Below are 24,711 nucleotides of genomic sequence, written 5' to 3' on the forward strand. Positions count from 1 at the left end.
TTTTTCCTCTTGCGCGATGTCTGCTGGGAGTATTTGTTATTCCAACCCCGTCAATGGAGTGTGGCATGATGGAAGTTGTAGTTCAAGGAGCTCTAAACTGTGGAGTATAGCGACAGTAAGTTCGCAGGAGGAAAAGACTACATTTCCCAACAGCCCACGGGAAGAGTAAGACTGCCAGAAGAAGCGGCCGGGCTAATAGTGGTGCCGGGCCTGGAATAAAGTGTCTTCAGCCTGAGAAGCCGAATTAGACCGTGAGAAAATATGGCGGTTGATAAAGATCTGCTGCAGCTGGACTTGTACGAGTTGTTGGGAGTTGGTGAGAAAGCGGTGGATAAAGAGGTCAGGAAGGCGCTATGGAACTGCTGGGGCTAAGGCTAAAGTGGGGCGGGGACCCCTGGTGTCCTCCTTCTTCCCAAACATCGACTCCCCGTCCTCCACCCCTAAATCTCCAGGAATTTCCCCACCCGGGGTTGGCCACCTTAGGAAGGCCCGTATCCCAATAATATGAAAGGAATGGTTAGGAGCCTTCAAAAACGGCCTAGTCAGCAATCCGTTTGTCAAGGCCCAACAGGTTTTGAATCAGAAGCAGAAAATGTCTTCAAACAGTGCTACAAAACTGTCTGTCAGGTTCTACAGCTGTGTTAGTCTGTAGCAGCAAAATAAAGCAGGAATACAATGACACCATAAAGACCCTAAAAATTATTCCAGTGTACGTTTTGTTAGTCCCTACTGTGCTGTTGGACTTCTGTTTTATATAACTGCCTGACTGTAATATTGTTATTTAAGTAGTTCTTTGGAAGAAATTGATTCAGCACTTCTTCAGGGGCAACTAAGTTGGGTGATGCTCATAACTACTAAAACAATCTTATAATCTGACAATTTGTAGGGCTATATAAAATGTTTTGAATGGCAGGTGCCCTGACGATGAGTCTTGCTAACTTGAAATGTGTTGGGCCTTAAATGGATTCTCTTCTGCCCCTGTGGAAGTTTTCCTCTTCTCTTGCTGTCTCCTTGCCCTGCTGCATTTTTTTCTCCTCTTTTTTGCTTTCTACAAAAAACCAAACTCCAGAGTTCCATCTCACTTTCCCCATATTCCCATGTCCCATTGTGCTCTGGCATGACAAAGAAACAAGTGTCAGGCTGGAGATATGTATGTAAGTACAGGTTTGATCCTTAATGGCTTGGCTATCACAGGCAGGGCTGGCCCTATCTCCAAAATTTATTTCTCATATTTGGAGCTAAATGAGCAGCTTCTGAATTCCAGTAATTAGTAGTCAGCTCTGTAGGGTATTTGCGCTGTGGTAGTAGTCGCTGTGGTCACCACATCTCAAAAAGGATATCGAGGAGATAGAAAGAGAGTGCGAAGAGGAAGACTGGCAACGCAGGGATGATTGAGGGATTGGAGCACCCTTCCCCCTATCAATGGAGAGGCTGCAGCGCATAAAGAATCAAGATTAGGTAGCCAGAGATCTGAGCTTCTCCTCCATACAAATCACTGTCCAAAATGCCCTTTTTTAAGAGCTATCCAGATAAAGTGGTCATCCACCACCTCCTGTGGCAGCATATTCCAAGAGCACTAATCACCGTTGCGTGAAAAATGTTTCCTTTTATTAGCTCCCATATTATTCTTTCAGCATTTTCAATGTATGCCCTCTGAAACCTTCTAGGTATTGCTTGAGAGAGAGAGAAAAAGTTTCTCTCTTGTATCCAACATTTTCTCTACCCTCATGCATCACTGCCTTTGCATAGACTTCAATCCTATAAAAGAGCCTCTCGAGCGGGAGATGTCTGAGGGGGGATATGATTGAAGTCCTATAAAAGATGATGCATGGGGTAGAAAATGTTGGACAGAGAGGGAACTTTTTCTCTCTTTCTCCACAAATACTAGAACCAGGGGGGCATACATTTGGAAAATGCTGGGGGGGAAGAATTAGGACTAATAAAAGGAAACATTTTTTTTCACGCAACATGTGATTAGTGTTTGGAATATGCTGCCATAGGAGGTGGTGATGGCCACTAACCTGGATAGCTTTAAAAAGGGCTTGGACAGAATTTTTGAGGAGAAGTCGATCTACGGCTATCAATCTTAGAATCCCTCCTTGATCTGAGCAAGTTGCAAAATGCCTTTAGCAGACCAGCTTATTTCTAGGAGGCAACTTAGCAGCAGAAGGCCATTGCTTTCTTAGCACCATCCATGCATGTGAGCTCCCAAAGGCACCTGTTGGCCACTGCAAGTAGCAGAGTGCTGGACTAGATGGACTTTGGTCTGATTCAGCAGGCTCATTCTTATGTTCTTAGGGTGAGGTGAAGGGAATGTGTCTCATCTAACCTTAAAAGTCAGTGGTCTCACACAGTTGTACTGTAGGATTGGGGAATCTCCCAGTCTTTTATTCCCCAATTGTATTTCCCTTTCAAATCACCACAGGCTCATTACTTGTTATTCTTCTATTGCAAGCCACATAGAGCTGAAATGGAGAATTTGGGGTTGTGGCTTATGCTTTGAACAACTGCTGTGCTTAAAAGCCTTTGTAATATAGTAACTGGTTAGATTAGATGTGTAAACCTCAGGTTTTTATCTCAGTTTAGCTATAAAGCTCTATTGGGTGGCCTTAGGAAAGGCACTGGCATTTTTCCTCTATCTAGCCTACTCTTACAGGGGTAATAGGTGTGGAGTCTGCATTGGCTGCTTTTTTCTTCCCTTTGTGCTATTGAGCAGGCTATGTAGCAGGCAAGGAAGTTCATCAGATTAAACCAACTTTCTAAAGAATAGGAGCCTTAGTTGCACTGTGTGAAAGCAGCTTTGGACTCAGTGAATTTGTATCTCACACAGTTGGTCAAAGGAGCTTTGTCTTGAAAAAGAATGCATTACCCACCCACCTAACAGGGACTGATTGTTGTATAGCAGTGAAGAAAAAGGTGCTTAGTTCACCAACAAAGCTGTTTCATTGTCTCGAGTATTTCAGGAACTGAAAATGCATCTGGGATAAACCTTGGCTCAAATTAAACTCTGATTAAATGAGATTAACTTTAAAAAGTTGAAATTTTTCCCTCCAAAGGCAAAATCTATTTCTATTTTGCCTTTGATTTTAAGATTTTGTAACTTGTGCTTTCCTGTAGGTGTTGACATTGTAAGTAGATATAAGTTTGGAGCATGTTGGGTTAGTCAAAGGACATATTTGATGAGAATAAGTATATCTTAAGCAAAGCCGACGTTTAGATTACAATAACAAAAGATGCTTTGAGTCATCATATTTGGATACTTAACTATTTTTTTTGCAGTTAAAATAACTGTATTTTATGAAATAGAAAATGTTTTTAAGTAAAATATTGCTTAACCTTTTTCATAAAGGCTCCAGTTAATTTTTTTTCTGAATGTGCATAATTGAGTGAAGAAGGAGACTGTGTCCTAGAATTGATATCTTTCTCCCCCGTCTGTCTGTCTGTCATCCTTGACTATGGAGGCCCAGGTAGCATATATCACTTGGGTAGCATTCTTTCATCTGCGCCAGGTGAAACATCTGGCACCTATCTCTCTCAGTCTGAAGTCCCCAACCACGCCGAAATCCCATGCAATGTAGATTTAGCTCTCCTAGAAGCCCTAAGAGCTACTGCAATTTCTATTCAGGGCTATCTTGGGTCTGCTCCGGAGGCTCCAACTCATCCAGAATGCAGCAGCAAGAGTCCTTATGGAGTCCTTGTGGCAAACACGTATACAACCTGTTCTCCAGCAGCTGCACTGGTCTTGTGTGGAGCACCGAATCAGATTCAAGGTTCTTGAACTAATGTCCAAAGCCCTAAATGTCTGTGACTGCCATACTTACAGGACCGTCTCTCCCAGTACCCTCCCCAAATATCGCTCCACTCGGTGAATATGAGCTTATTGGTATTCCCCAGCCCCAAGAAAATCTGGCCTGCATCAACCAGGGCCAAGGTCAGCTTTCAGTGGGAACCTGATTTCTGCCTGAGGAGCATCTCAGGGCCCCTGCCAGCTGGCCTGTAGGCAGTTCCACAGGGCCTGCAAGACAGAGCTATTGCTCACACATTTGGATGAGGCAGCTACAGTTAACTATTTAGGCCTCCCTTCCAATCTTTGATGTCTAATACTTTCATCTAGTCATCAGGACCCCTGGAAGTTATGGTTGTTGTAATTTGTTCATCTTATGAATTGAAAGGTACTGCCGCTTGGATCTAGTAGTATGTTTTGTTGATTTTTAGATGCTTTTAAATGTGTGTGTGTATACATATATCTATATAGGGGTGGGGAGGGGTGGCATAGTAAATGAATACACAAACAAATAAATAAAAATTAGCTTACTGAAATGATACTCTGTTCAGGGGCAAAATAACTCCACCAGAAGCAGGAATCATATAGTGGGGAAGGACTGTTTACTTCATGCCTTGCTTATGGACATGTGACTAGCCACTTTTGGAAACTGGATACTAGATTTGAAGGACTTTTTGTCTTTCTAAAACATGAAATCAGCAGAAATCCCTGTGTGTGTGTTTTTAGGACATGGTTTTGTTTTCTATACCCTACATCAGTGATGGCGAACCTTTGGCACTCCAGATGTTATGGACTACAATTCCCATCAGCCCCTGCCAGCATGGCCAATTGGCCTGCTGGCAGGGGCTGATGGGAATTGTAGTCCATAACATCTGGAGTGCCGAAGGTTTGCCACCACGGCCCTACATGTTTACTTATGGAGAGTGAAATGGCCCTCAGTGACAACAACCTATCCATCTGTTGGTTGCTGTGGGTTTTCCGGGCTGTGAGGCTGTGGTCTGGTAGATCTTGTTCCTAACATTTCGCCTTCATCTGTCACTAGCATCTTCAGAGGTGTATCACAGAGAAGTCTGTTACACACTCAGTGGGAAGTCTGTTACATACACAGTGTGTAACAGACTTCTCTCTGTGATACACCTCTGAAGATGCCAGCCACAGAAAAGTTAGGAACAAGATGGGAACCCACAACAACCAGTTGAGTCCGGCCGTGAAAGCCTTCCACAATACATTTTTCTGATCTTTTTGTTGACATTTCTTTGTTTACTGTACTTGGAATGCTACCTCGATCTGTTGGTCACATTGTTAAATCTCTCAATTCTTTTTCTACAGATTAAGAAAGCCTACAGACAAAAGGCATTGACTTGCCATCCAGATAAAAATCCAGATAATCCCAAAGCAGGTAACTAGCAGCCTTAGTGGAAAGTGTTTGCTGTTTGCTATTTTGTGTTTTTTCATGGGTGTCCACTAGGAGCATGTAGGTTTATCCAGAAACACATAGCAGTTTCTGTGCATTTATCTATAGGCAGATTCATTAGAAAGGAGAACGTACATTGTGGAGAGTATTTTAGAAGCCCATTTGGCAGTTTGCATGGGGTTATTTATGGAATTAATTTATCCCAAGAGAGTTCCTTTATTTCCATTTTCAATTTATGATCTAGAAGTCATTTGTATATTTTGAAGAGAGCTACAAGTGACAGAAGAGAGCACTGCTATAATGCTTTAGAATAACCAAATTTCTCCAAATTTCGCAAGAGTTTACAGACTTTAGATTTCATGGCAAACTCACAATATTTGGCAAGGATGCTGAAAGAATCTCACCAGGCTGCTCTATGATTGTACATTTAGAAATAGATCATTTAAGGACTGTTTGTTTACTTTTTTAGAGTTTTCATCACAAGGTGCAAGCATTGCAGTTTAAATGGGTATTTAAGTTCTAGCATACTCCTTTATGTGGTTTGATTCTTCCATTATCGCAGATTATACAGTGACTTACCATATTATATAGATGTTCCAAGCTGTAACGCTGGTCTGTTGTTTCCTTGGTGCTGAAATAGCTCTTGATGTAGCACATTGGAAATGGGGGATCTACACAGGAGGTTTTCCTCTACTCTTTTCCTCTGTGTCTTTTTTCTGTTTTCCTGTACGCATCTCCTCAACTCAAAGCATTTGTGTGACTGTACGCAGGCATCCACTATAGTGCTATTTCAGTAGAATGCAGTTAAAAAGAAGAAAAAGAAAAGAGTTGGTTTTATGCCCTGCTTTTCTTTCGTGTAAGGAGACTCAAAGTAGATTACAATCTCCTTCCTTCCCCTCCCCACAAAAGGCACCTTGTGAGGTAGGTTTGAAGAGAAAGTTTGAAGAGACTAGCCCAAGTTCATCCAGCAGTCTTCTTGTGGAGGAGTGGGGAAAACAAATCCAGTCCACCAGATAAGAGTCTGCCATCATGTGGAAGAGTGGGGAATCAAACCTGGTTCTCCAGCTTGGATTCCATCACTCTTAACCACTACACCACACTGGCTGTGTGCCAATGCAAAATACTTCTTCCATGTGTGGATAGTGGTGAGTCTGACTTCTGCTAGTGCTTAGAAACAGGAGAAAAGACAGAGAAGGAGACCAAGAACAGTGTCTGGGGTTGACACAGAAGATAATGTTACTGTGGCTGAGGTAAAAGAATAAACCTCTTTCAAATCCTTCACAGATACAAATGAATTTCCATCAGTTGGGTTTTTTTCCCGGAGTTTCTGGCAAGTCATATTTGCTGATTTCCATCTCCACCTTAACACACACATCCCTAAGGCTGCGGCCATCCTTGCCTGCATAACTTCATCCTCATTCATCATTGGTGCTATTTTCCAGTTTGGGTTCCATGCTGTGGCAATGTCATCCCCTTGATGACTGCCAGTGACTAATAGTACTCTTCAAAGGATGTACTTTGATGGATTCACGTTTTTTTAAAAATAATGTCCACATTATGTGTCCTTGCTCTGTCTTCTCAATACATCGGAAGGACAAAATGCCATCTTTCTTTTGGATTAAAAATTTGGAATGGCACACAATGCATGGGGGGGCGGGGAAGGGGTAATACCCACACTGGTTTAACACCTGCCTTATCTTATGAAGTCATTCCAAACGCATAGCTGTGTAGCTGCTTCTGGACTCCATACAGCACAAAATGGTGCTGAGGGGTGTAGGGGTGGGCTGAATTTGAGGAAAACATTAACACAAAGGAGGTTTCAGAAACATTGGTAAAGACACAGGAGAAAACTGGCCCAGCAAGGGATTAGCAACAGAGTTGTGAGGAAACTCTGAAGTAATCCGATTAACAAAGGCATCCAAACTGCAGCAATAAGGCTGTCTGGAATATGTCGTGGGTAGTAGTTCTATGAAATTCTTTTTCCACAGGTAAAGCTAGCTTTGAATGCAGTAGCAAAGGGAGTTTCCTGTTTCAATTGCATAATCAGAAATTAGATTTGCTTTCCTATGACATTGTATTTAATGTGTTAATTTTCTGTTTCCCAGCTGAGCTCTTTCATCAGTTGTCTCAGGCGTTGGCAGTTCTAACAGATGCAGCAGCCAGGGTGAGTTGTTCTGTTTCACAATAAGAATGTTCTGTTTCACAATATTCTAGGAGTTCTTTCTTGAGAGTAGAAAAGCTTAAAGAATCAACATTACCAAGCAGCAGAATAATGATACAGAAAGTAATAATTGGCACAAGAAAGATTTATTTTCAAATTAATTTCAAAGTTTTAAAATCTTTTTGCTTTTGTGTTTCACTCATTTCCCTTAGGTAAAACATCTTTGGTTTCAAAAAATACGTATCTTTCATTGGAAAAAAAATACTATTTCCTCTTGGAAATCCAAAGGAGAGGACATTTTTCTTTAACTTGTCTCTCTGTAGTGGGAATGGCTGCTGGAAAAAGGATCAGCCAAAATTCTTTTGGCCACATGCACACCCATACTTTGGATCTGAGTCATTGATCAAACCACACATCTGTTGTCAACAGTTCAATTAATTAAATGTAATTTAGCCGATACCTTAGTTATTCACCATAGATCAGCCCTGCGTGCTGCCTATGGAGATGCATATGGTCTTTATCAGTGAGCCAGATGTGGACTCAGAAGTACTTCAAACCATTTTTATAATATGTCTCATTTTTCAGTGTGCAAAGTCTTGCTACATATCTTATGTAATGAACAGTGCAATCAAAAAAAGCTTACTTGGCAGTAAGTCCTATTTCAGTGGAACTTCTTCCACTGTTTATGGTTTAGGATCCATCCTTAATGTCTCCATGGACTGGCTTTCCTTTCTCCACCACAGATTTGGATGGTCCAATCCAGATGGGGGCACCCAAATCCACTTGTGGAGGCAGCATGAAGCTTTGCTGACATATTTGCCGCCTCTGCCAGCAAAAGGGACACCCATTCCAGTAGAGGGAACAAAGGCGCCAGTGGCTAACCATCCTGCAGCTCCACAGCGGCGAAGCCTGGAAGTCTGGGCTGCCATGGAGCTGCACCAGCGTGGGGGAAGGGTGCATGCCAGGGCATTTCAGGGGGTGGAACCAACATTAGTTGGCTTTCATCCCAGGTTTGCAGCTAGTTGCGGTGCAGCCCAGGACCTGGACTTAGGCTACCCTTTTGGGCTGTATAAGTCCATTAAACCCTTTGGTGGGCTGTCCAGCTGTGGGAGAAGTTGGCTTTTTTTTCTTCCTGCGCTGCTGGAAAGCCCTCTGGAATTGGCAGGGCAATGCAGTCCTTGGCTGCCGGAGGGGCTCTGCTTTGGGCTGAAGGACTAAGATTCTTAGGGGCAGAAAAAATGTAAGCTGGTGTCCCCTTGTTGTTAAATATGCATAGGGTTTGAATGCCATCTAGCAGACTTTTCTTGTCAAAGGCTGTCATAGCCGGATACAACTGGTTGTGTTGGGTTTTGTGGGCTGTGTGGCCATGGTCTGGTAGATCTTGTACCTAACGTTTCGCCTGCATCTGTGGCTGGCATCTTCAGAGGTATATCACACAGGGAAGTCTGTTACACACTGGACACAGACTTCCCTCTGTGATACACCTCTGAAGATGCCAGCCACAGATGCAGGCAAAACGTTAGGAACAAGATCTACCAGACCACGGCCACACAGCCCGGAAAACCCACAACAGCCAGACTTTTCTTGCTGGAGTTTAGTGTTTCCCATGTATTATTACTTTTTATCTTATTGCTACTTCAACAGGCAGCATATGATAAAGTAAGAAAAGCCAAGAAACAGGCAGCAGAAAGAACTGAGAAGCTTGATGAAAGGAGGAAAAAAGTCAAGCTTGGTATGTAATAAGAGTATATAAAAAGTAAAGGCCCAGTTGCTGGGATCCTTATTTGTTAATATTTATAATTTTTCATAAATTGAGTTTTTTCATAAACTTTTCATAATTTTTTTCAAAAGAGCTAAATGCCGATTACAGTGGTGTGGTGGCTTCTGTGAAAAGCTCCCTGCAATTAGCAAAGATTGGCACTATTTGAAATCGTTTCCAGTCAAATGCTGTTTGGATTTTGCTGAACTTGTGCAATTTTTCTTCCAGACCTTGAAGCCCGGGAAAGACAAGCCCAGGCTGAGGTCAGCAAGGAGGAGGAGATCCGGATAACCAGGACATTAGAAGAAGAGGTAAAACTGGCTTGCCAAGCAATATAATAGCTTGATAAAACATGGGTATGGAAATAGATCTATTTATACAGCCCAGATGGTGAGCAGAAAGCCAATGATAAATAAGATATATGGACTAGAAGGTGCTGGGGCCTTGGGCTTAAGGCCAGCATAAGGGGGTTTAGTTGTTGATGAGACAAAATGCTGAGTGACTTTTCACAGCTATTTATCTTATATGCTATAAATAGTCTTCATTGAAAAAGGATATAAAGTCAACTTTTGGGCAACATAGCCACCATTTTTGCGTTCTGCCTCTCTTCCCAGATCCTACGGCTTCGTGAAGAGGGATCCCGCCAACTGGAGGAACAGCAAAGACTCATCCAGGAGCAAATTCAACTTGAGAGAGAGCAGAGAATACGAGGTAAAGCCATGCAAGAACCTCTGTCCTGTTCATCTGGGGTTGGAATATGCCCTTATCTGATGCTCAAAGGAGCCTATTGTTAACGGGTATGCCTCTAGAAATAATCACTCCTTCCTTGTCTTGCTATGAAGCTTCACAGTCAGAAACTTATTCTCCCAACTAATGCATTAAAAAGGACAGTTTTTCCAGGTGGTGCCTTTGATTCCCCATGTAACCTCAGGCAGTTGGCATCCCCCTCTTGAATCTGTGTATCCCCTTTCAAAAGAGGCAAGTGTTGAGGATTAATGTATGTTCAGAGAAATTAAATCAAAGTACAGAGATCCAGAACACAGGATTACATGAATGTCTTCATTTTGTAAAATGGAAGTTGTGATTTACACTTGGAGTGGTTGTCACTGAAGTCTTCCTTTTCCCCCCTCTTTTTTTGAGGCAAACAAGATGGTTATAGAGAAGAAGGCAAAGGAACCCCCAAGCTCAAAGTAAGACATTCCAAAAAACTTGAGCTATGAAGAGAGATGAGCCACCTATAACTTATCATTCCATCAGTAGAAGCCATGTGGATCGCCTCCAGACTTACAGAAAGCTGGACTGCCTCTGGCATCCTCACTGCTTACTGGAGTTGTCACTTACCTCACCTTAATGTGTTCCTTGAACTTTAATCTAGAATCTAGGCACTAAGATGAAGGTAATTAGAAGTTAAGTGTCTGTGACTTGGGATACTGACAGGTTGTAGATGCTACTTGATGTATGTAGTAATTTTCATATGTTTTGCAATGTGAATTCTTTCCTAGTCTTGTATCTGTTTATCTGCATAAAAATTCTGCTAGATACTAGATTTCTTGCATTAGTTTGGGCAAAACTAACCATTTAAACTCTTCCTCCCCCACCCCCATTAGCTAAGATGGAAGTGCAAGAAAGAAGATGAGACAAAAGGAGGCTATTCAAAAGAAGTTCTCCTGCAAATCCTACAAAAGGTCTTGTTCCATGTTTCTCTTTCATCTTTGTTTTGCCTAATAGTTTGTATGATCAAGCAAAAACATTTGGTGTAAATTTACGCAGAAGGTTATGTGGACCCACCTTGGTCATTATATGTTTCCTCATTCTTTGTTAGTGAGGAACGGCATGATTAGGAATTGTGATTTCCTATAACCAGCATTCCTGCAGAAAGGTTCCTAAATGGCTTCTGGTAGAGTGACTTAAGGGAAGTGGAATGGTACAGTATAGCCAGATCTTGCCAGGCTGGCAACTCCTCTCCTCTCCTCTTCCTCCTCCTCTTCCTTCTCCTCCTCCTCCTCCTCCTCCTCCTTCTCCTTCTTCTCCTCCTTCTCCTTTTTCTTCTCCTCCTCCTTCCTCCTTCCTTCTCTTCCTTCTTCCTCCTCTCTTCTTCTTCTTCTTCTTCTTCTTCTTCTTCGTCTTCGTCTTCGTCTTCGTCGTCTTCTTCTTCTTCTTCTTTTTCTTTTTCTTTTTCTTTTTCTTCTTCTTCTTCTTCATTAGACTGCCCACCCCCGAAGGGCTCTGGGCGGTGTACAAGAAGAAACAACAAAAACAATACATAATAAGTATCAGAATCCAAACAACATTAAAACCCTTAAAACACAGCACAGCAGCAACATCATAAAACCCATACTAATTATTATCGATGGCAACCGAACCTAAAGCTAAAGCCGGGAGGGGAATGGCAAAGCATAGTACAATCACCAGGTGGGCACTTTACATATTCAGAGTGACTTACATTCTGATTGCTTCCTTTGTGATTACTAAAATGATCTAAGCAACCAGTAGGCAAGTTGGATAGAACTTTCTTCATCTCTGAGAGTAGATATTCTTTTTGCTGAAAAATAATTGAGAACAAGACTGAATTCTGATTTCAGTTTGTTGTTTCACATGGTCTTAATCTGAACCGTGAGTAATATGTGAGTATGTGGGTCTTCTAATAGCCATGGTGTATTCTTTTTAACAGTGATCTCTTCGGAATCTCTGACCACTATAGTAATATCTGCAAAAGGATTTTGTAATTGGCATTCTTCTGTGATTCTGCAGTATATTTTAAGAAAAATATTAGTATTCGATTTCCAGTACTGTTCCTAATCTTACTTTCTGTAAAATTTTGCAAGAACTTTTATTTTCACAATTTAGAGCTTTCTCCTCTAGAACTATCTCTGATTTTACTTTTCTTGATTTTTGGCAGTATGGCGAGGTTCTGAATTTAGTGATCTCAAGCAAGAAGACTGGAAGTGCAGTTGTTGAATTTGCCACAGTGAAAGCTGCGGTAAGTGTTCTGACTAAAGAATTTCTTGGTGCACCAAAGTGTTTGGGGTAATTGAGGAGGTTTCTACTGATACTTAGGAAAGAGGATAGAGTTAGCTTGTTGGCTATGGAATGTAACGGTTTGGATCCTACAAGACTATCCAAGTGAGGCATACCTTGTAAAGCAGGATTTTGCTGCCTCCTCCCCCCAGTGCAGCCTTTTAAGCTTCCCTAGAGTCAGGGGAACTTCCTGTGAAGTATGGAGCCAAAAGGAGGGTCTACAGTGAGAGTAAAAATGCCCCCTCCCACCCAGAGGCAGAGCTACCAGGGGGCCGGGGGGTGCGCGTTGCACTTGGGCCGTGCCCGGGGGGGTCGCCCCCCCTTCCCCTTGCAGCACCTCCCTTTCGCAGCACGCACGCACGCACGCACGCACGCACGCACACACACACCATACACACACTTACCTTTGTGAAACAGTGCAGGCTGGAGAAATGGCCTTTTCCCTTCAGGGTGAAAATGGCGTGGTGGGAACCACACTTCCCAGGAGACCTTGCGAGCCCAAGTACGCCTCTGCTCCCACCAACACAATGAGTGCCCTTCGATTGTCAGAAATCACCCCCACAATCTGAGCTGTTCTATTTAGGACAGTGCATTTTTAATGCCAAAAATAATGGGGTAAAATATAATGTCCATGTTCTGTAGCAGATCCTGTTGGCAGCTTCTTCCCTGACTGACTTAGCATGTAGAATATGTGATAAATGATGTGCTTTAGCTGATGTGGCAGAAACTTCCTGTACCATGTAAGAGCCCTGTGAGATGCACCCTTGTCTCTCTTGTTGTGGGAATGTTTACAGTTCCATCATAATGATCAAGCTTTTCAGACAGGAGTTGGAAAGGAGAAGTTTTGAAGTAAAAGGTTTTTGTGTTTCGCCCAGCTCTGCAATTTAGTTACTTGACCTGTGGCTATTTTTCTTTTTGCTGGCATTTGATTGGGAAGTGTGGATCAATGAAATGAACAGAGGTTGCTATGGCACACTGTGTTTATTTGGTAGGAGATGGCAGTAAAGAATGAAGTTGGCTTGATAAGCAATCCTCTAAAGATCTCCTGGCTAGAGGGCCAGCCGCAGAACAGCACAGTGTTTTCTGATGGCTCCATCCAGCCACGAATAACCAAGGTAAGAAAAAGGCACCATCCTACTTAATTTTTTAATGTATCCATTCAAACTGTACCTAGTACTGGCAGTAGCAAAATTTTACGGTGTCTATCTTTGTATTTCTGTCCTGGTAGATGTTACTCTGTAACATTGAAAAATGCTGAGTTTTTTAAAATTTGTGAATGGGTTCTAATTGAAACCTAAATCTGGTTGGATATTAAGAGTTTGTGTAGCCATGCTTTACTAGGACACTAATTGACACTAATAACTACAGTGAACAGAGAGGAACCTTTGCAGTGTCTTGTAATGTCTGTCATATTACAGTTGATGTGCAGCTGAAGAAGCAGGAGCCTTAGGAAGAAATGAATGTTCAGATCTTCTCAAAGAAAGAAGGTTCTTCCACAATAAGATTCTTCCACAGTGGGAAGCTCTCATTGTATGACAGAACGTCTCACTGTTCACAAGAAACCAGCATGCTCACTACACTCCTTCCACATCTTCTATATAAAACAAGTCAATGAGAAAATATCATCACTTAGAAGAGGAGGGTATTTGTTGAAACCACTTTACATTTGAATTTGGCTTGTAGTAACTTTGTAATAGCATTTATGGATAGACAAATTATTCTAGTTTTTCTCTGTCGAGGGCAGGAAAATACTTTTTTCTGTTTTAGTAGAGTAAAGAATACATTCTATTTTGTATCCGTAGCCTGCCATACACTAAGGCAGTGATGGCGAACTTTTTTAAGACCGAGTGCCCAAATTGCAAACCAAACCCCATTTATTTATCACAAAGTGCCAATCCAGCAATTTAACCTGAATGCTGAGGTTTTGGTTTAGAAAAAAATGGTTGGCTCCCTCTTCCTCCATCCCACCTGCTCGAGCAGGGGCCAGCCTGTTCTAGCCTCCAGCAAGTCTTGCATACATCGCTCTGTGCCTCTGTAACATCTCTGCTTCCTCTGCGCCCCACCCCCTCGGGCAGCAGCCACCTGGAGCACAGGCACCAGGCCCGCCAGCCGAGTCCTCCCTGCTCATTTCAGTGCGCGCATGTCATGCTCAGTGGCCCAGGCCAGCCTAGATGTGTGTGTGGGGGGTGTGTGTGATTTTCCGCCCCCCACATGACAAACTCTGTGTGCGCATGGCCACAGAGAGGGCTCCAAGTGCCACCTCTGGCACCCGTGCCATAGGTTCGCCATCACTGCACTAAGGGCTCAGGGCAGCTAATTTGTGAAGGAAACAAACATTTGTGTCCTTTAAAGGGTTCACAGATGAAACAGACAAGATAAATTTTTGCAACTTGGGTGGGGGTAGGGATTATGGAAACATAATTTTAAAAATACTGATCTGAGCTATATATGTGGAGCGATAGTTCTTAGACAGTTTGGCTGTGGAAGGTCCTCCCCCCACCCCAGCCTTTATGCATGGCCCCTATTGCTCTCTTCAGAACTCACTGCCACAATCGGTCCTCCTCTTCTCTCTACATGTGGGCCTGCAAATCTTTTCCAGCAATGTGTGACAGTTGTGTCCTTACTAAGCAGGTGTTCTGGTAGCTTCTTAGAAAAGGCTGTTATTTCTTTCTTCCCTTGGCTTGCCAGCAAGTTTCTCTGTGCTTAATTCCAAGTGGCCATTCTTGCAAAGCTGCTTCCTGAATGATTGTTTGGGTCTTTTGCAATTCTAGCAAAGGTACACTTAGGGGTGTTTTAGCAAAGGGCACCATTTCTGCCAGTTGTGGATCTTTACAACCACAGATAATCATACCTGGAGTGTATTAGGGAACAGTACTATAACTGGCTGATCTAAATGGGATGGAATCAAGCAGAAGCTGCAGATTTTGGGGTGCGAAGGTAAGATATCCTATCACTAGCAGGTCCATATCAGTTGTCTGTGTCTCCCCCACCCTCTTTTTTTAGAACAGAAGAACAGATGATCCAGCCAAAAGGCCCCTCCCACTTTCCTATCTAGTCTTTCTATTAGATTCTGGAGCCTACTCCTAGAATTCTGGTTTTGAATACTCTTTCTTGTGAAATCTTTGGCTCGAGACTTATTTTTTCTTGGGCTCATTCCACACACGCAGAATAATGCACTTTCAAACTGCTTTCAGTGCTCTTTGAAGCTGTGCGGAATGGCAAAATCCACTTGCAAACAATTGTGAAAGTGGTTTGAAAACAAATAATTTGCGTGTGCGGAAGGGGCCTTGGATTGTTTCCATAACAGATTATTGTGACTGGGAACTGCAGCAGTTACTGCTGGAAAGGATGACCATGTCTAAACTAAGGGGTAAAATAACCTGGTAACTGTGCTTGGGACTTTAGCTTTATGGAGGTGAGAGAGTTACATTACTCAGACAGACCACTCCTGCTGCCTGCTGGACTGGCACAGGTTGGCCCCCTTCTGTCAGGAGTGCTTCAGTTATTAGGTCATCAGCTGGTAAGATTTTTTCCTTCACACCCTGCAGCAACTCAGTAGGATATTTTGTTCTGCTTCCAGCAAGTTTGCATATTCATCGGTGTTGTTTTAGTCACCTAAAGGAACTAAGGAAATCTAGGTGGGTACATCATTCAGGCTAATCAGGTCAGAAGCCTGTGGTTTTCTCATGAAACTAATCGCACCCAAATCTGGTAAACTAAATCAGCTGGGAAAACCAGAGTGCTGCCAGCATCAGATATTCAAAACAGGTGTTAATTGCCTAAAGCAGTGGTTCCCAGCCTCTTTTCACTTGCATGCCCCTTGGCAACCCATTTAAAATATATCCCTATATTAGCAAACCCATTACGTAGGATTTTTTGCATACCCCCAAATATTCTGGCTCTTTCCGCTGGGGGTATGCATACCCCAGTTTCGGAATCACTGGCCTAAAGTAATGAGATTGTTTTTAAATCTTGAGGGGTTTTTGAAAATGGCAACAAAAATGATCCACTGAAGTCTGAACTTTAAAAATAGTACTTTCTCCACCATAATCTTAATTATAGACCAAGAAAACTGTCTTCTGCAACTTGTATGAATTACATACATAAAACAAATATCCCATAGCACAGTTCTTCAAAATTACAGCCCTGCCTCCAGTATACAAACTAATACATGAGGTGCTGTGTGGTTTCCGGGCTGTATGGCCGTGTTCTAGCAGCATTCTCTCTTGACGTTTCACAGATGCCAGTCACAGATGCAGGCGAAATGTCAGGAGAGAAAGCTGCTAGAACCCGGCCATACAGCCCGGAAACCATACAGCACCTCAGTGATTCCAGCCGTGAAAGCCTTCGACAATACATTAAACTAATACATGGTTTGATTACAGTGGAGAACATTGCTTAAAATAAATTTTCAGGTCCTGGCGACTGCACAAAAATCCTAACCAATCAAAAGATATCTCATGAACCATACATGGACTGTGGGCTCTGAATTCAAGATCCTTTTCCTATGACCAAAAATAGTACAGCCGATAGAAAATTATATAGATATGCCAGACTTTTCTTCCATAGTCTCTTTAAGCTACGTTACTTTTTTTACCTCTTTAAATTTTAGTATTCACCTCAAATGTCCACAATATTTACAAAGCACAAACTTTCTAGCCCTTCTCCCCAGATTTCTACTTGCTGTGAGATTGCTTCTGTTTTATCTTTTTCATGTGCTTCTTAGTTTTCTGGTTAATGTCTGTCTACCTAACAAGTACACATTTGTGTGCACTGTAGTCATGATGTTTCTAGAAGGTAAAATTCAGTGGCATTATTGATTGGCAAGCTTCTAAAATGTTGATATTCCACCTTTCAGCTATCCAGTCTTCAGTGTGGTTTTCAATTAATAAAGCCATTAACAAAATAATTGCAAAAAAAATAAATTTACAAAGATGCAGTAACATGATTGTGTCAGAAGAGTGAGATAAGAACCACTTTCTACAAAGATGAAGCAAATGAATCCAAATGAAGCAAATGCTTTGTGGCTTATTGCATCTGACAGCTGGCTAAGATTGTTGTCTTTTTCCTGTGGTAAAGTAGGAGTCATTTGGTATGCTAGTTAAGAGGATGTGTTACTTACTATATAGTTAGTTCCTTGACAGGAAGGCTTAACATGTCCAAGAAGTTGCTCAGCCAAACTATTAATCTAAGAAAATAAGACCTGACAACTCTTGTCTCTGATTTGTTTACGTTTCTTGTTTCAAGAAGCTGAAGCAAGGGCAAGGCTTCCAGGTTAATTGGGAACTGTTGGCTTGCTTTGGCTTTAAATGACAACTGTCATTATCTCAGCTATGCAAGAATGGGTGGTGTTCAGGATTCAATTCAAGCAGGCTTTCTACTGAGGTTGATCTGTGAGCAAAGATATGTGGCCAGGATTTATTCTACATGTAAACAAGAGTGGTCAACTTAGGGTAACAACGCTAAATCAGTAACTCCTGACGCACAACCATGGAGCCATCTGAACAAATAAGCAAGCCTTGCAGACCAGAGTGGCTGGATTTACTTTAAAGTAGTGATGCAAAACAGTAACCTTATTACTTTTTCTTCAAGTCCCCTCACATTGCACAGATGAGATGTTAGCAATCACACTAACAGAGGCTGATGGTGGCACAAAAAATCCCAGTAAATATTTTTAATATGGGCAGGAATATACACTTCCTGGCTCATTTTTTTGCAAATGGTTATTGTAGAAGCAGTTGCTATAAATTCCTTTCCCTTGTGATGACTAGAAAGAGAAATAATTACATTGAATTTCCAGTTGCTTAAACATAGCCATTAATTAGAATTAATGAGGAACAGTATGCCCTGGAATAGAGGACAATCTTTCTGTTCTGAATTGCTTCTACTTCTGGTTTTAAGGCTCTGCCTTCTGTTTCTGAACTAGCCATTTATGACACCGCTTTGGTTTTAAGATGTACCTAGCTGAGATTGTGGTGATGATGTTTAAACAGATATGTAAATTCTTCTTAGTGACATAATTATCTACACTTCATGCACGTGCATATTTGCTCTGGACTCTGAAATGGCTCATGGGTTTTCCGTGCCAGAATGAAACACACTGAGATACAGAAGTGAGATGATTGCAAATGTGAAAGGAATTGAATCAGTTTTAATGGTATCCAACACAGGGTGGTGCTTTTGCCCGGTTAGTGTACTGTAAAAGGCTCAATGGGAACAGTCCACCTTCGGTTGTGTACTGATGGTGAAGCAGAACCAGTAATTCAGGAGGATTTTTAATCCCTTGGTTTTAGATAGTACAGCTAAAGTGGTAATTAATTCAATAATAAGTTCTGGCTTTTGAGTGTCTGCAGAATGTCTTCAAGGAGCGAGGGACCCAAGTCTAATTTGAAAGAAAAGAAAGGGTCGGATGGATCAGTCGTACCATGCCACGAGATGGTTTCAGAGTGGCGCCAGTCCACATGGTGGTTCTTGCAGAAAAGATCTGACTGTGTTTGAGTGGACTTGTGAGAGTGACGGGAAGTGCTTGGAAAGGAATTTTCAGCGGAGGACGAATCCGTGTGGTCTATTATATTGGGGCAGCTGGCGCTGTCCAGGTACAGCCGTGGTGGCTTGGGAGGCGGCTGTGTCTTGGTGGCTAGGTTTTCCTCACTCTGACATGAGAGGTAGTTTGACTTTCCTTTCAGGTCTCTTAGGAGCTCCCTTTTGTTGCATTGTTCATTGGAGTCTAGCGTACGGCTGTTGTGGTTCAAGATCGTTACTTGACTGCCCAGTTTCTTATGCCTCCGGAGTGAGAGACGCTTGAAGAAGCCTGAGGACCTGAGGGATCCTCTCTGCCAAGTGTCCATGGCGAGGAAATAGTAAGAGACTGTTGACTGGCAATTCCAGAGTGAAGGAGACCTCAAACCTTGGTCTCAACTGACATGAGGCTGTAGAAGTCAGGAGCCTCTCCTTTGTCAACAATTCCTGGAACAGAGAGGGAAAAAAGAGCAACAACAGACTGGCTTTCCCAAAAGGGTATTCTTGGTCATGGTGTCAACAGTATTCAAGGAGCCACTAGGTAAGAAATGCACTAGTATGTGTTTGAAGGTAATCTTCCCGTGGTGACGAACCTTTGGCACTCCAGATGTTATGGACTACAATTCCCATCAGCCCCTGCCAATTGGCCATGCTGGCAGGAGCTGATGGGAATTGTAGTCCATAACATCTAGAGCAGGGGTAGGGAACCTGCGGCTCTCCAGATGTTCAGGAACTACAATTCCCATCAGCCCCTACCAGCATGGCCAATTGGCCATGCTGACAAAGGCTGATGGGAATTGTAGTTCCTGAACATCTGGAGAGCCGCAGGTTCCCTACCCCTGATCTAGAGTGCCAAAGGTTCGCCACCACTAGGCCCTATGAAACATGGCTGGAATAGTAAACTATCTTGGGCCCCTTCCGCACACGCAAAATAATGCGGTTTCAAACCACTTTCACAACTGTTTGCAAGCGGTTTTTGCCATTCCGCACAGCTTCAAAGAGCACTGAAAGCAGTTTGAAAGTGCATTATTATGCATGTGCGGAATGAGCCTGGGTTACCATACTGCCAAGAAAGCACTGCATGCCTGCAGCACTCCCTTCCAAATACAGAATGACAAATACAAACTGGGCTTCAGCTTTTAGGTATTTTAAAGTCAGTGATCGTTTTTAGAACATCAATAACAATTTTTGAAAGCATTTGAATTTAGGAAGGTCATGGTTCTAGCATCCCAATCTGTTGAGATGTAGCTGAATGATTTTTTGCTGTGCACAGAATGGGTTATGCTTATTTGTTTTGAACTATTTCTATGTTGCTTTTGTACCCTCTTCTAGGGTTGCCAAGGCAGCAAGCAATTAAAAATGTTTTAAACCAGCTTTAAACACACACACACAATTAAACAAAACACATAAACATGTAGAAGGCTCAGTGATGAAGGTTTCGTGCTTGACCTTTACACCTGCAGGAGCATCATTTAAGGGAATGTATTGTCGAAGGCTTTCACGGCCGGAATCACTTGGGCGCTGTGTGGTTTCCACAGGCCATACAGCCCGGAAACCACACAGCGCCCATTTAAGGGTTTGATACATTGTTAAAGTCTTGATCCAATCTTTTTCCATGATGGTTTCAATTTTAGTTGCTGAACACAAAGAGATATAGAACCCTGGGTGAGTGAGACTAATGACTGTTCCCAGCCCATATTATATCTGCAGATCTTTTTTTTAACCATTTCCTCAAACCATCTTTCTATCACTAGTCTTCTGTCACCCCAGATTCTGCAACCCTGCAGCTAGTTGTCCTCTCTGTCCTTTTTTAATATAATTTCTTTCATGGTTTTCAGTGACTTTTGATGCAGTAAAAATGGCTGAGTGGGGAAAAGTGCCCCTTCTTCCACAATATTTTGTGTGTTGTTGTGGTCCTCACGACTGACTTATGGCAACCCCATGAGGTTTTGAAGGCAAGAATTCCAAGAGAACTGTGACTGGCCCAAGGTCACCCAGTAGTCTTTATGTGGACGAGTGGGGATTTGAACCCTGTTCTCCAGATTAGAATCTGCCGCTCTTAACCATTTTGTACCATTTTGTTTCTCTTCCAAGCACACATACTGTCCATAGTGTCTTTTTGTGCCTGTTGTTCCTTTATTACTTCCTTTTCTTTATTCACCTCTCTTTGTAAAACCAAATTTTTCCGCACCATCTTCACAACCTACATTACCTGTGTATTCTCTGCCCTTAAACTTTTTCACTACTCATTTGTCAGTCCTTGACCTCTTCCTCCACCTGTCTGGTCCACTTAATCCAGATTATAAGCAGTGGTTTGGCAGTTGCTCATCCCTGTTTACGCCTTTAGACCACTTTTATCAGTATAGATCCCTTTAACACAGAAAGAAATTGTTGAGCCAGACTTCTAACATGAGCTGTCAAATCAAATAAGTGAAGGTCCACATGGGAACCTCAATGTATGAATCAGTTTAATTTTTCTTCCCCAGCATTAGTAGCGGGGGCATCTTAATATTCTGTGATAAAGAGTTGTCATCTTTATCATGCTGTCTGACCATCATTAAAAGAACAACCTGTTACCAGAAATATAAGCTGAGAAGATGTATGCATTAAAATAGCAAGGAAGCTTAGGAGAACAAATGTGGGAGTTATTACTTACTGTGGGAGGTTAACCAGGGAAGGAGCCAGGAGCAGATTTGTGAGTGAAGCATCCAGGTGTCAGTGGCTTCCAGTCTTGGGACAGTGGCTGTGTCTTCTCCACTTTTCTTCCTGAGCTCCTTTCTTTCAGTGTTGCTCTTTAATCTCCATTTGCCTCCGCTCAGTTCCTCGTTTGCTTTTCAGGCTGCAGTTCCCTTGTGTGCCTTCTGTGCCAAGCCCTTGCTGACTCAATCACGTCAGAAGCTGGGATTTACACTATTAGTTAATTGCTGATATTGCAGGAAGTAGGTGTGTGTAGAGCTGTGAAGCACCAACCCTTGCTACAGAGCCTCAGGAGAATCTGGATTTCTGTGGGACATTTGAACCATTTTCATATTACCCTTCAGTGTGATTACTGTAGGAGGGGGAATGTAGGGAAAAGTGCTCAGCAGGGTTTATCTCTGTTTCTGCTACGTTCAAGTGAGTTTGTGTAATTTTACTTGTGGTTGGAAATGGGAAATTCCTTTTTTGCATAATGTTGAAATGAAGTGAGGTAATGAGAGAGAATTGTAGCATTCATGACTCACCTACAGCAACATGACAGCGTGTTTGTAGACTCAGTGTTTCAAGAGCCCTCATTGGACCGTGGTTGGATTCAGTGTTAGTGTTTAAATGTGGCTGACTTGATTGCTGAAATTTACCTCTTCTCATGATGGCTAAAATATAGACTTGGACTTTGTAACAGTGACTTGAATTGCTACTTTGAACATTTTTTAAAGCTGTGATGATCAAAAGCAATCCAGTCTCTTGTGTGTAAGAGCCTCATTAAAGCTTCCTCCCTTACATGTAATGAACCCTCCATGCAGCCTTTTTTCTTCTTTCTCAGGGGTCTATTGAGCAAGTAAAGTGAACCTGAAGTGCCCCCTATCCAGTGACTGTTTCCTGAGGAACTCAAGCAAATAATTATTTTGCATTCCCTGGTTTGGAATATAATTGACAATGTGGTATTTGAGGACTAAGGAGACCTGGCCTCAATTGCCCCCTTGACCATGATCTTGTTGGTTGCTCTGTTTAAGCCCCTGCTGCAAAGGATTATGTAGGTGGCGGGGGTGGGCGGGGGGGAGACGCACACATTGCCTTGAGCTCCTTGCGGGAAGGATGAGGTAGAAATTATAAAGATTCTTCTTTCCCTGGCATCATGAGCAATGTTAAGCTTGCCAATTGATCTGGTATCCAAATACTTTATACCGACCTTTGCGTTAGTGTATCACACTAAAAAGGGCCAATCATGTCTTGTAAAAATTCATCTGAATTTGGTTACAGCATCATGAGCGTGATTGCTGGGCCAAGATTTGTTTATTATTCAGCAAAAAAAAATAGAACCAATATTTTAGAAATATCATACTGATATCTAAACCTCTTAACTAAAAGCATTCTGATCACAGTAGCTGACTCATAAAGTTATGTCGGCTGTTCAGTACTAATATAACATGTCCGATGAACTGCAAGCAGAGCGCAGCTCTGCGGACAGGCCTTTCCAGATTCCCCTTGAAATTGCCCATAATTCAGTTTCAGGAGTTCTGGGAATCCTTGAACAGCACAGGGAACAAAGTTAGAATCTTCCCCACATTCCTTTTCCAAAGGAACTCAGCCATCACTGGTGGGAAACGGGAGCTGAATACAACATGGTTACTTAACTTTTTTAACCATGAAGCTATCCAAATGTAAGAGTACAGTCCTTTTGTTGTTGTTTTTTTGCTACACATTTTAAAGACACAAGACAATCTGTGCTGAATGAAACCAAAGTCCAGTGGCGCCTTAAAGACAAGCAACTTTTATTTCAATGCAGTTTTGTGAGTTACTGCTCCCTTGCTCAACGGGCTTCTACATACCTGAGCAAGTGAGCTCTGCCTCACAAAAGTTACCCCCTTTAGGATATGTACTGAGCATTTAGTGCATCCCTGACTTCATTGTTCGTGTGCCATGTAACAAATGGTGTGAAGGCATAGGTAAGAGAGCTACATATCTTACAGAACATGAAAACTACCAAGTCAGATGAAATCAAACTCCATGTAGGCAAGTGTTTTGTTTCCAACAGTGGCCAGACAAATGGCTGTAGAAGCTTGCAGGCATGATGTGATAATGACCACTGCTGGTGGTGGTTGTTTCTCTCAAGTGTCCGGTGCTCAGAAGTGCGCTGCCTCTGCAGACAAAGGTTTCTTTTAGATATAATGGCTCGGCCACTGAATGACCTGCCATTGCAGGTTAAGATGGCTCTCTCCATGTGGCAAAGAATTCCATCTACAACCATTGCAGCTTTATCTTATTACATGTTTATTTTGCCCTTCCTCCAAGTAAACTAGGGCAGTATACATCATTCTTCCTTCTCCTATTTTACACTGACATTCCTGTGAGGTATATGGTAGATTAAGAGAAAGAGATAGGGCCCAAGTCTGTTGCTAACTCCAACAGTATTCACAGAATTTTTGCTTTGGGTGTCTCCAAGAGACTTGTTCTTGTATTTCCCCATTTCCTTTTTTCATTTTCCCTTGACTATGTTCTCCATGATGTTTCCTTTGCAGCCCCAATAAATTCTGCGTGTTGCTGTGTGAGATTCTGACACTTCTCTTGTGTGCTGTTGTGATTTTTTTCCCTTTTGAATATTACCAAACATGCAAACAGTGAATTCACCTAACATTTCCTGCTGTCGCTTATTTTCCAGGGTTCTGTGGTGTCTGAGCGAGATTATGAAAGTCTTGTGATGATGCGGATGCGCCAAGCGGCTGAGAGACAGAAACTGATTGAGCAGTTGAAACAAGAAGATGAAGAGTCTTGAACATAGTTTAAGGAAAAACAGAATTCTCTTATATTTTCACATACTGCTTAAATTAAAGTCAATAAATACCCTTTTAAAAAAACTCATTTTTCCTGAGTAAAACTAATAAGGGGTATATATCTAGTTGGGGGATTCAAAAATCTTCATGTATGACTTTAAAATTGGTTGGAGGTTACTAGTTCATTCGACTGGTATTGGCATGCTCTTCTTAGATGGAAAGACAACACAAGAGCTTATGCTAGTGGAAGAGTCTCTTGTCAGAGGAAAGTTCCTTATGCCAGAGGGATATGCCAATGAATAGACTGATGGGATCCAACCCTCTGTATCAACAGCTAGTTTCCATCGGCCAAACCTGAAAGGATCCATTTGGCCAGTCCCTTGCCAACCACGTTCCTCCTCCTAGTGACAAAACATGAGCCAGTTTATATATAAGTCTAGTCATCTGAGATTTGCCTGAGATTGTTTGGCAGTTATACTTATAGCAATGGTTACAAGATTCATTTTGAGGTTTTTTTCATGTAATCACCTTGCATATAAAGATCCTAGGATTCCTGACCTCTTGTGATAAACAGAACTTCAAGTAATA

At 42.2% G+C, this 24,711-nt stretch overlaps 2 protein-coding genes across 2 annotated transcripts; one reads left to right on the plus strand and one right to left on the minus strand.

Annotated features, from left to right (window-relative positions):
• Positions 1-130: 130 nt before the first annotated feature.
• On the plus strand, positions 131-24,207 carry DNAJC17 (DnaJ heat shock protein family (Hsp40) member C17). The gene is made up of 11 exons (XM_048484290.1): positions 131-339; positions 5,114-5,183; positions 7,304-7,362; positions 9,004-9,091; positions 9,347-9,429; positions 9,733-9,829; positions 10,259-10,308; positions 10,726-10,803; positions 12,018-12,098; positions 13,129-13,251; positions 24,012-24,207. The coding sequence occupies exons 1-11, from the start codon at positions 262-264 to the stop codon at positions 24,123-24,125; spliced, it is 921 nt and encodes a 306-aa protein (XP_048340247.1). The 5' UTR covers positions 131-261; the 3' UTR covers positions 24,126-24,207.
• LG02H15orf62 (linkage group 02 C15orf62 homolog) lies at positions 18,268-21,725 on the minus strand. Its single transcript, XM_048484291.1, has 2 exons — positions 21,312-21,725; positions 18,268-19,102 (listed from the first exon to the last, which is right to left on the minus strand). The coding sequence occupies exon 2, from the start codon at positions 18,982-18,984 to the stop codon at positions 18,451-18,453; it is 534 nt and encodes a 177-aa protein (XP_048340248.1). The 5' UTR covers positions 18,985-19,102; positions 21,312-21,725; the 3' UTR covers positions 18,268-18,450.
• Positions 24,208-24,711: the final 504 nt, after the last annotated feature.

The sequence above is a fragment of the Sphaerodactylus townsendi genome, linkage group LG02 (genome assembly GCF_021028975.2).
Source record: "Sphaerodactylus townsendi isolate TG3544 linkage group LG02, MPM_Stown_v2.3, whole genome shotgun sequence".
NCBI classification, from domain to species: domain Eukaryota; kingdom Metazoa; phylum Chordata; class Lepidosauria; order Squamata; family Sphaerodactylidae; genus Sphaerodactylus; species Sphaerodactylus townsendi.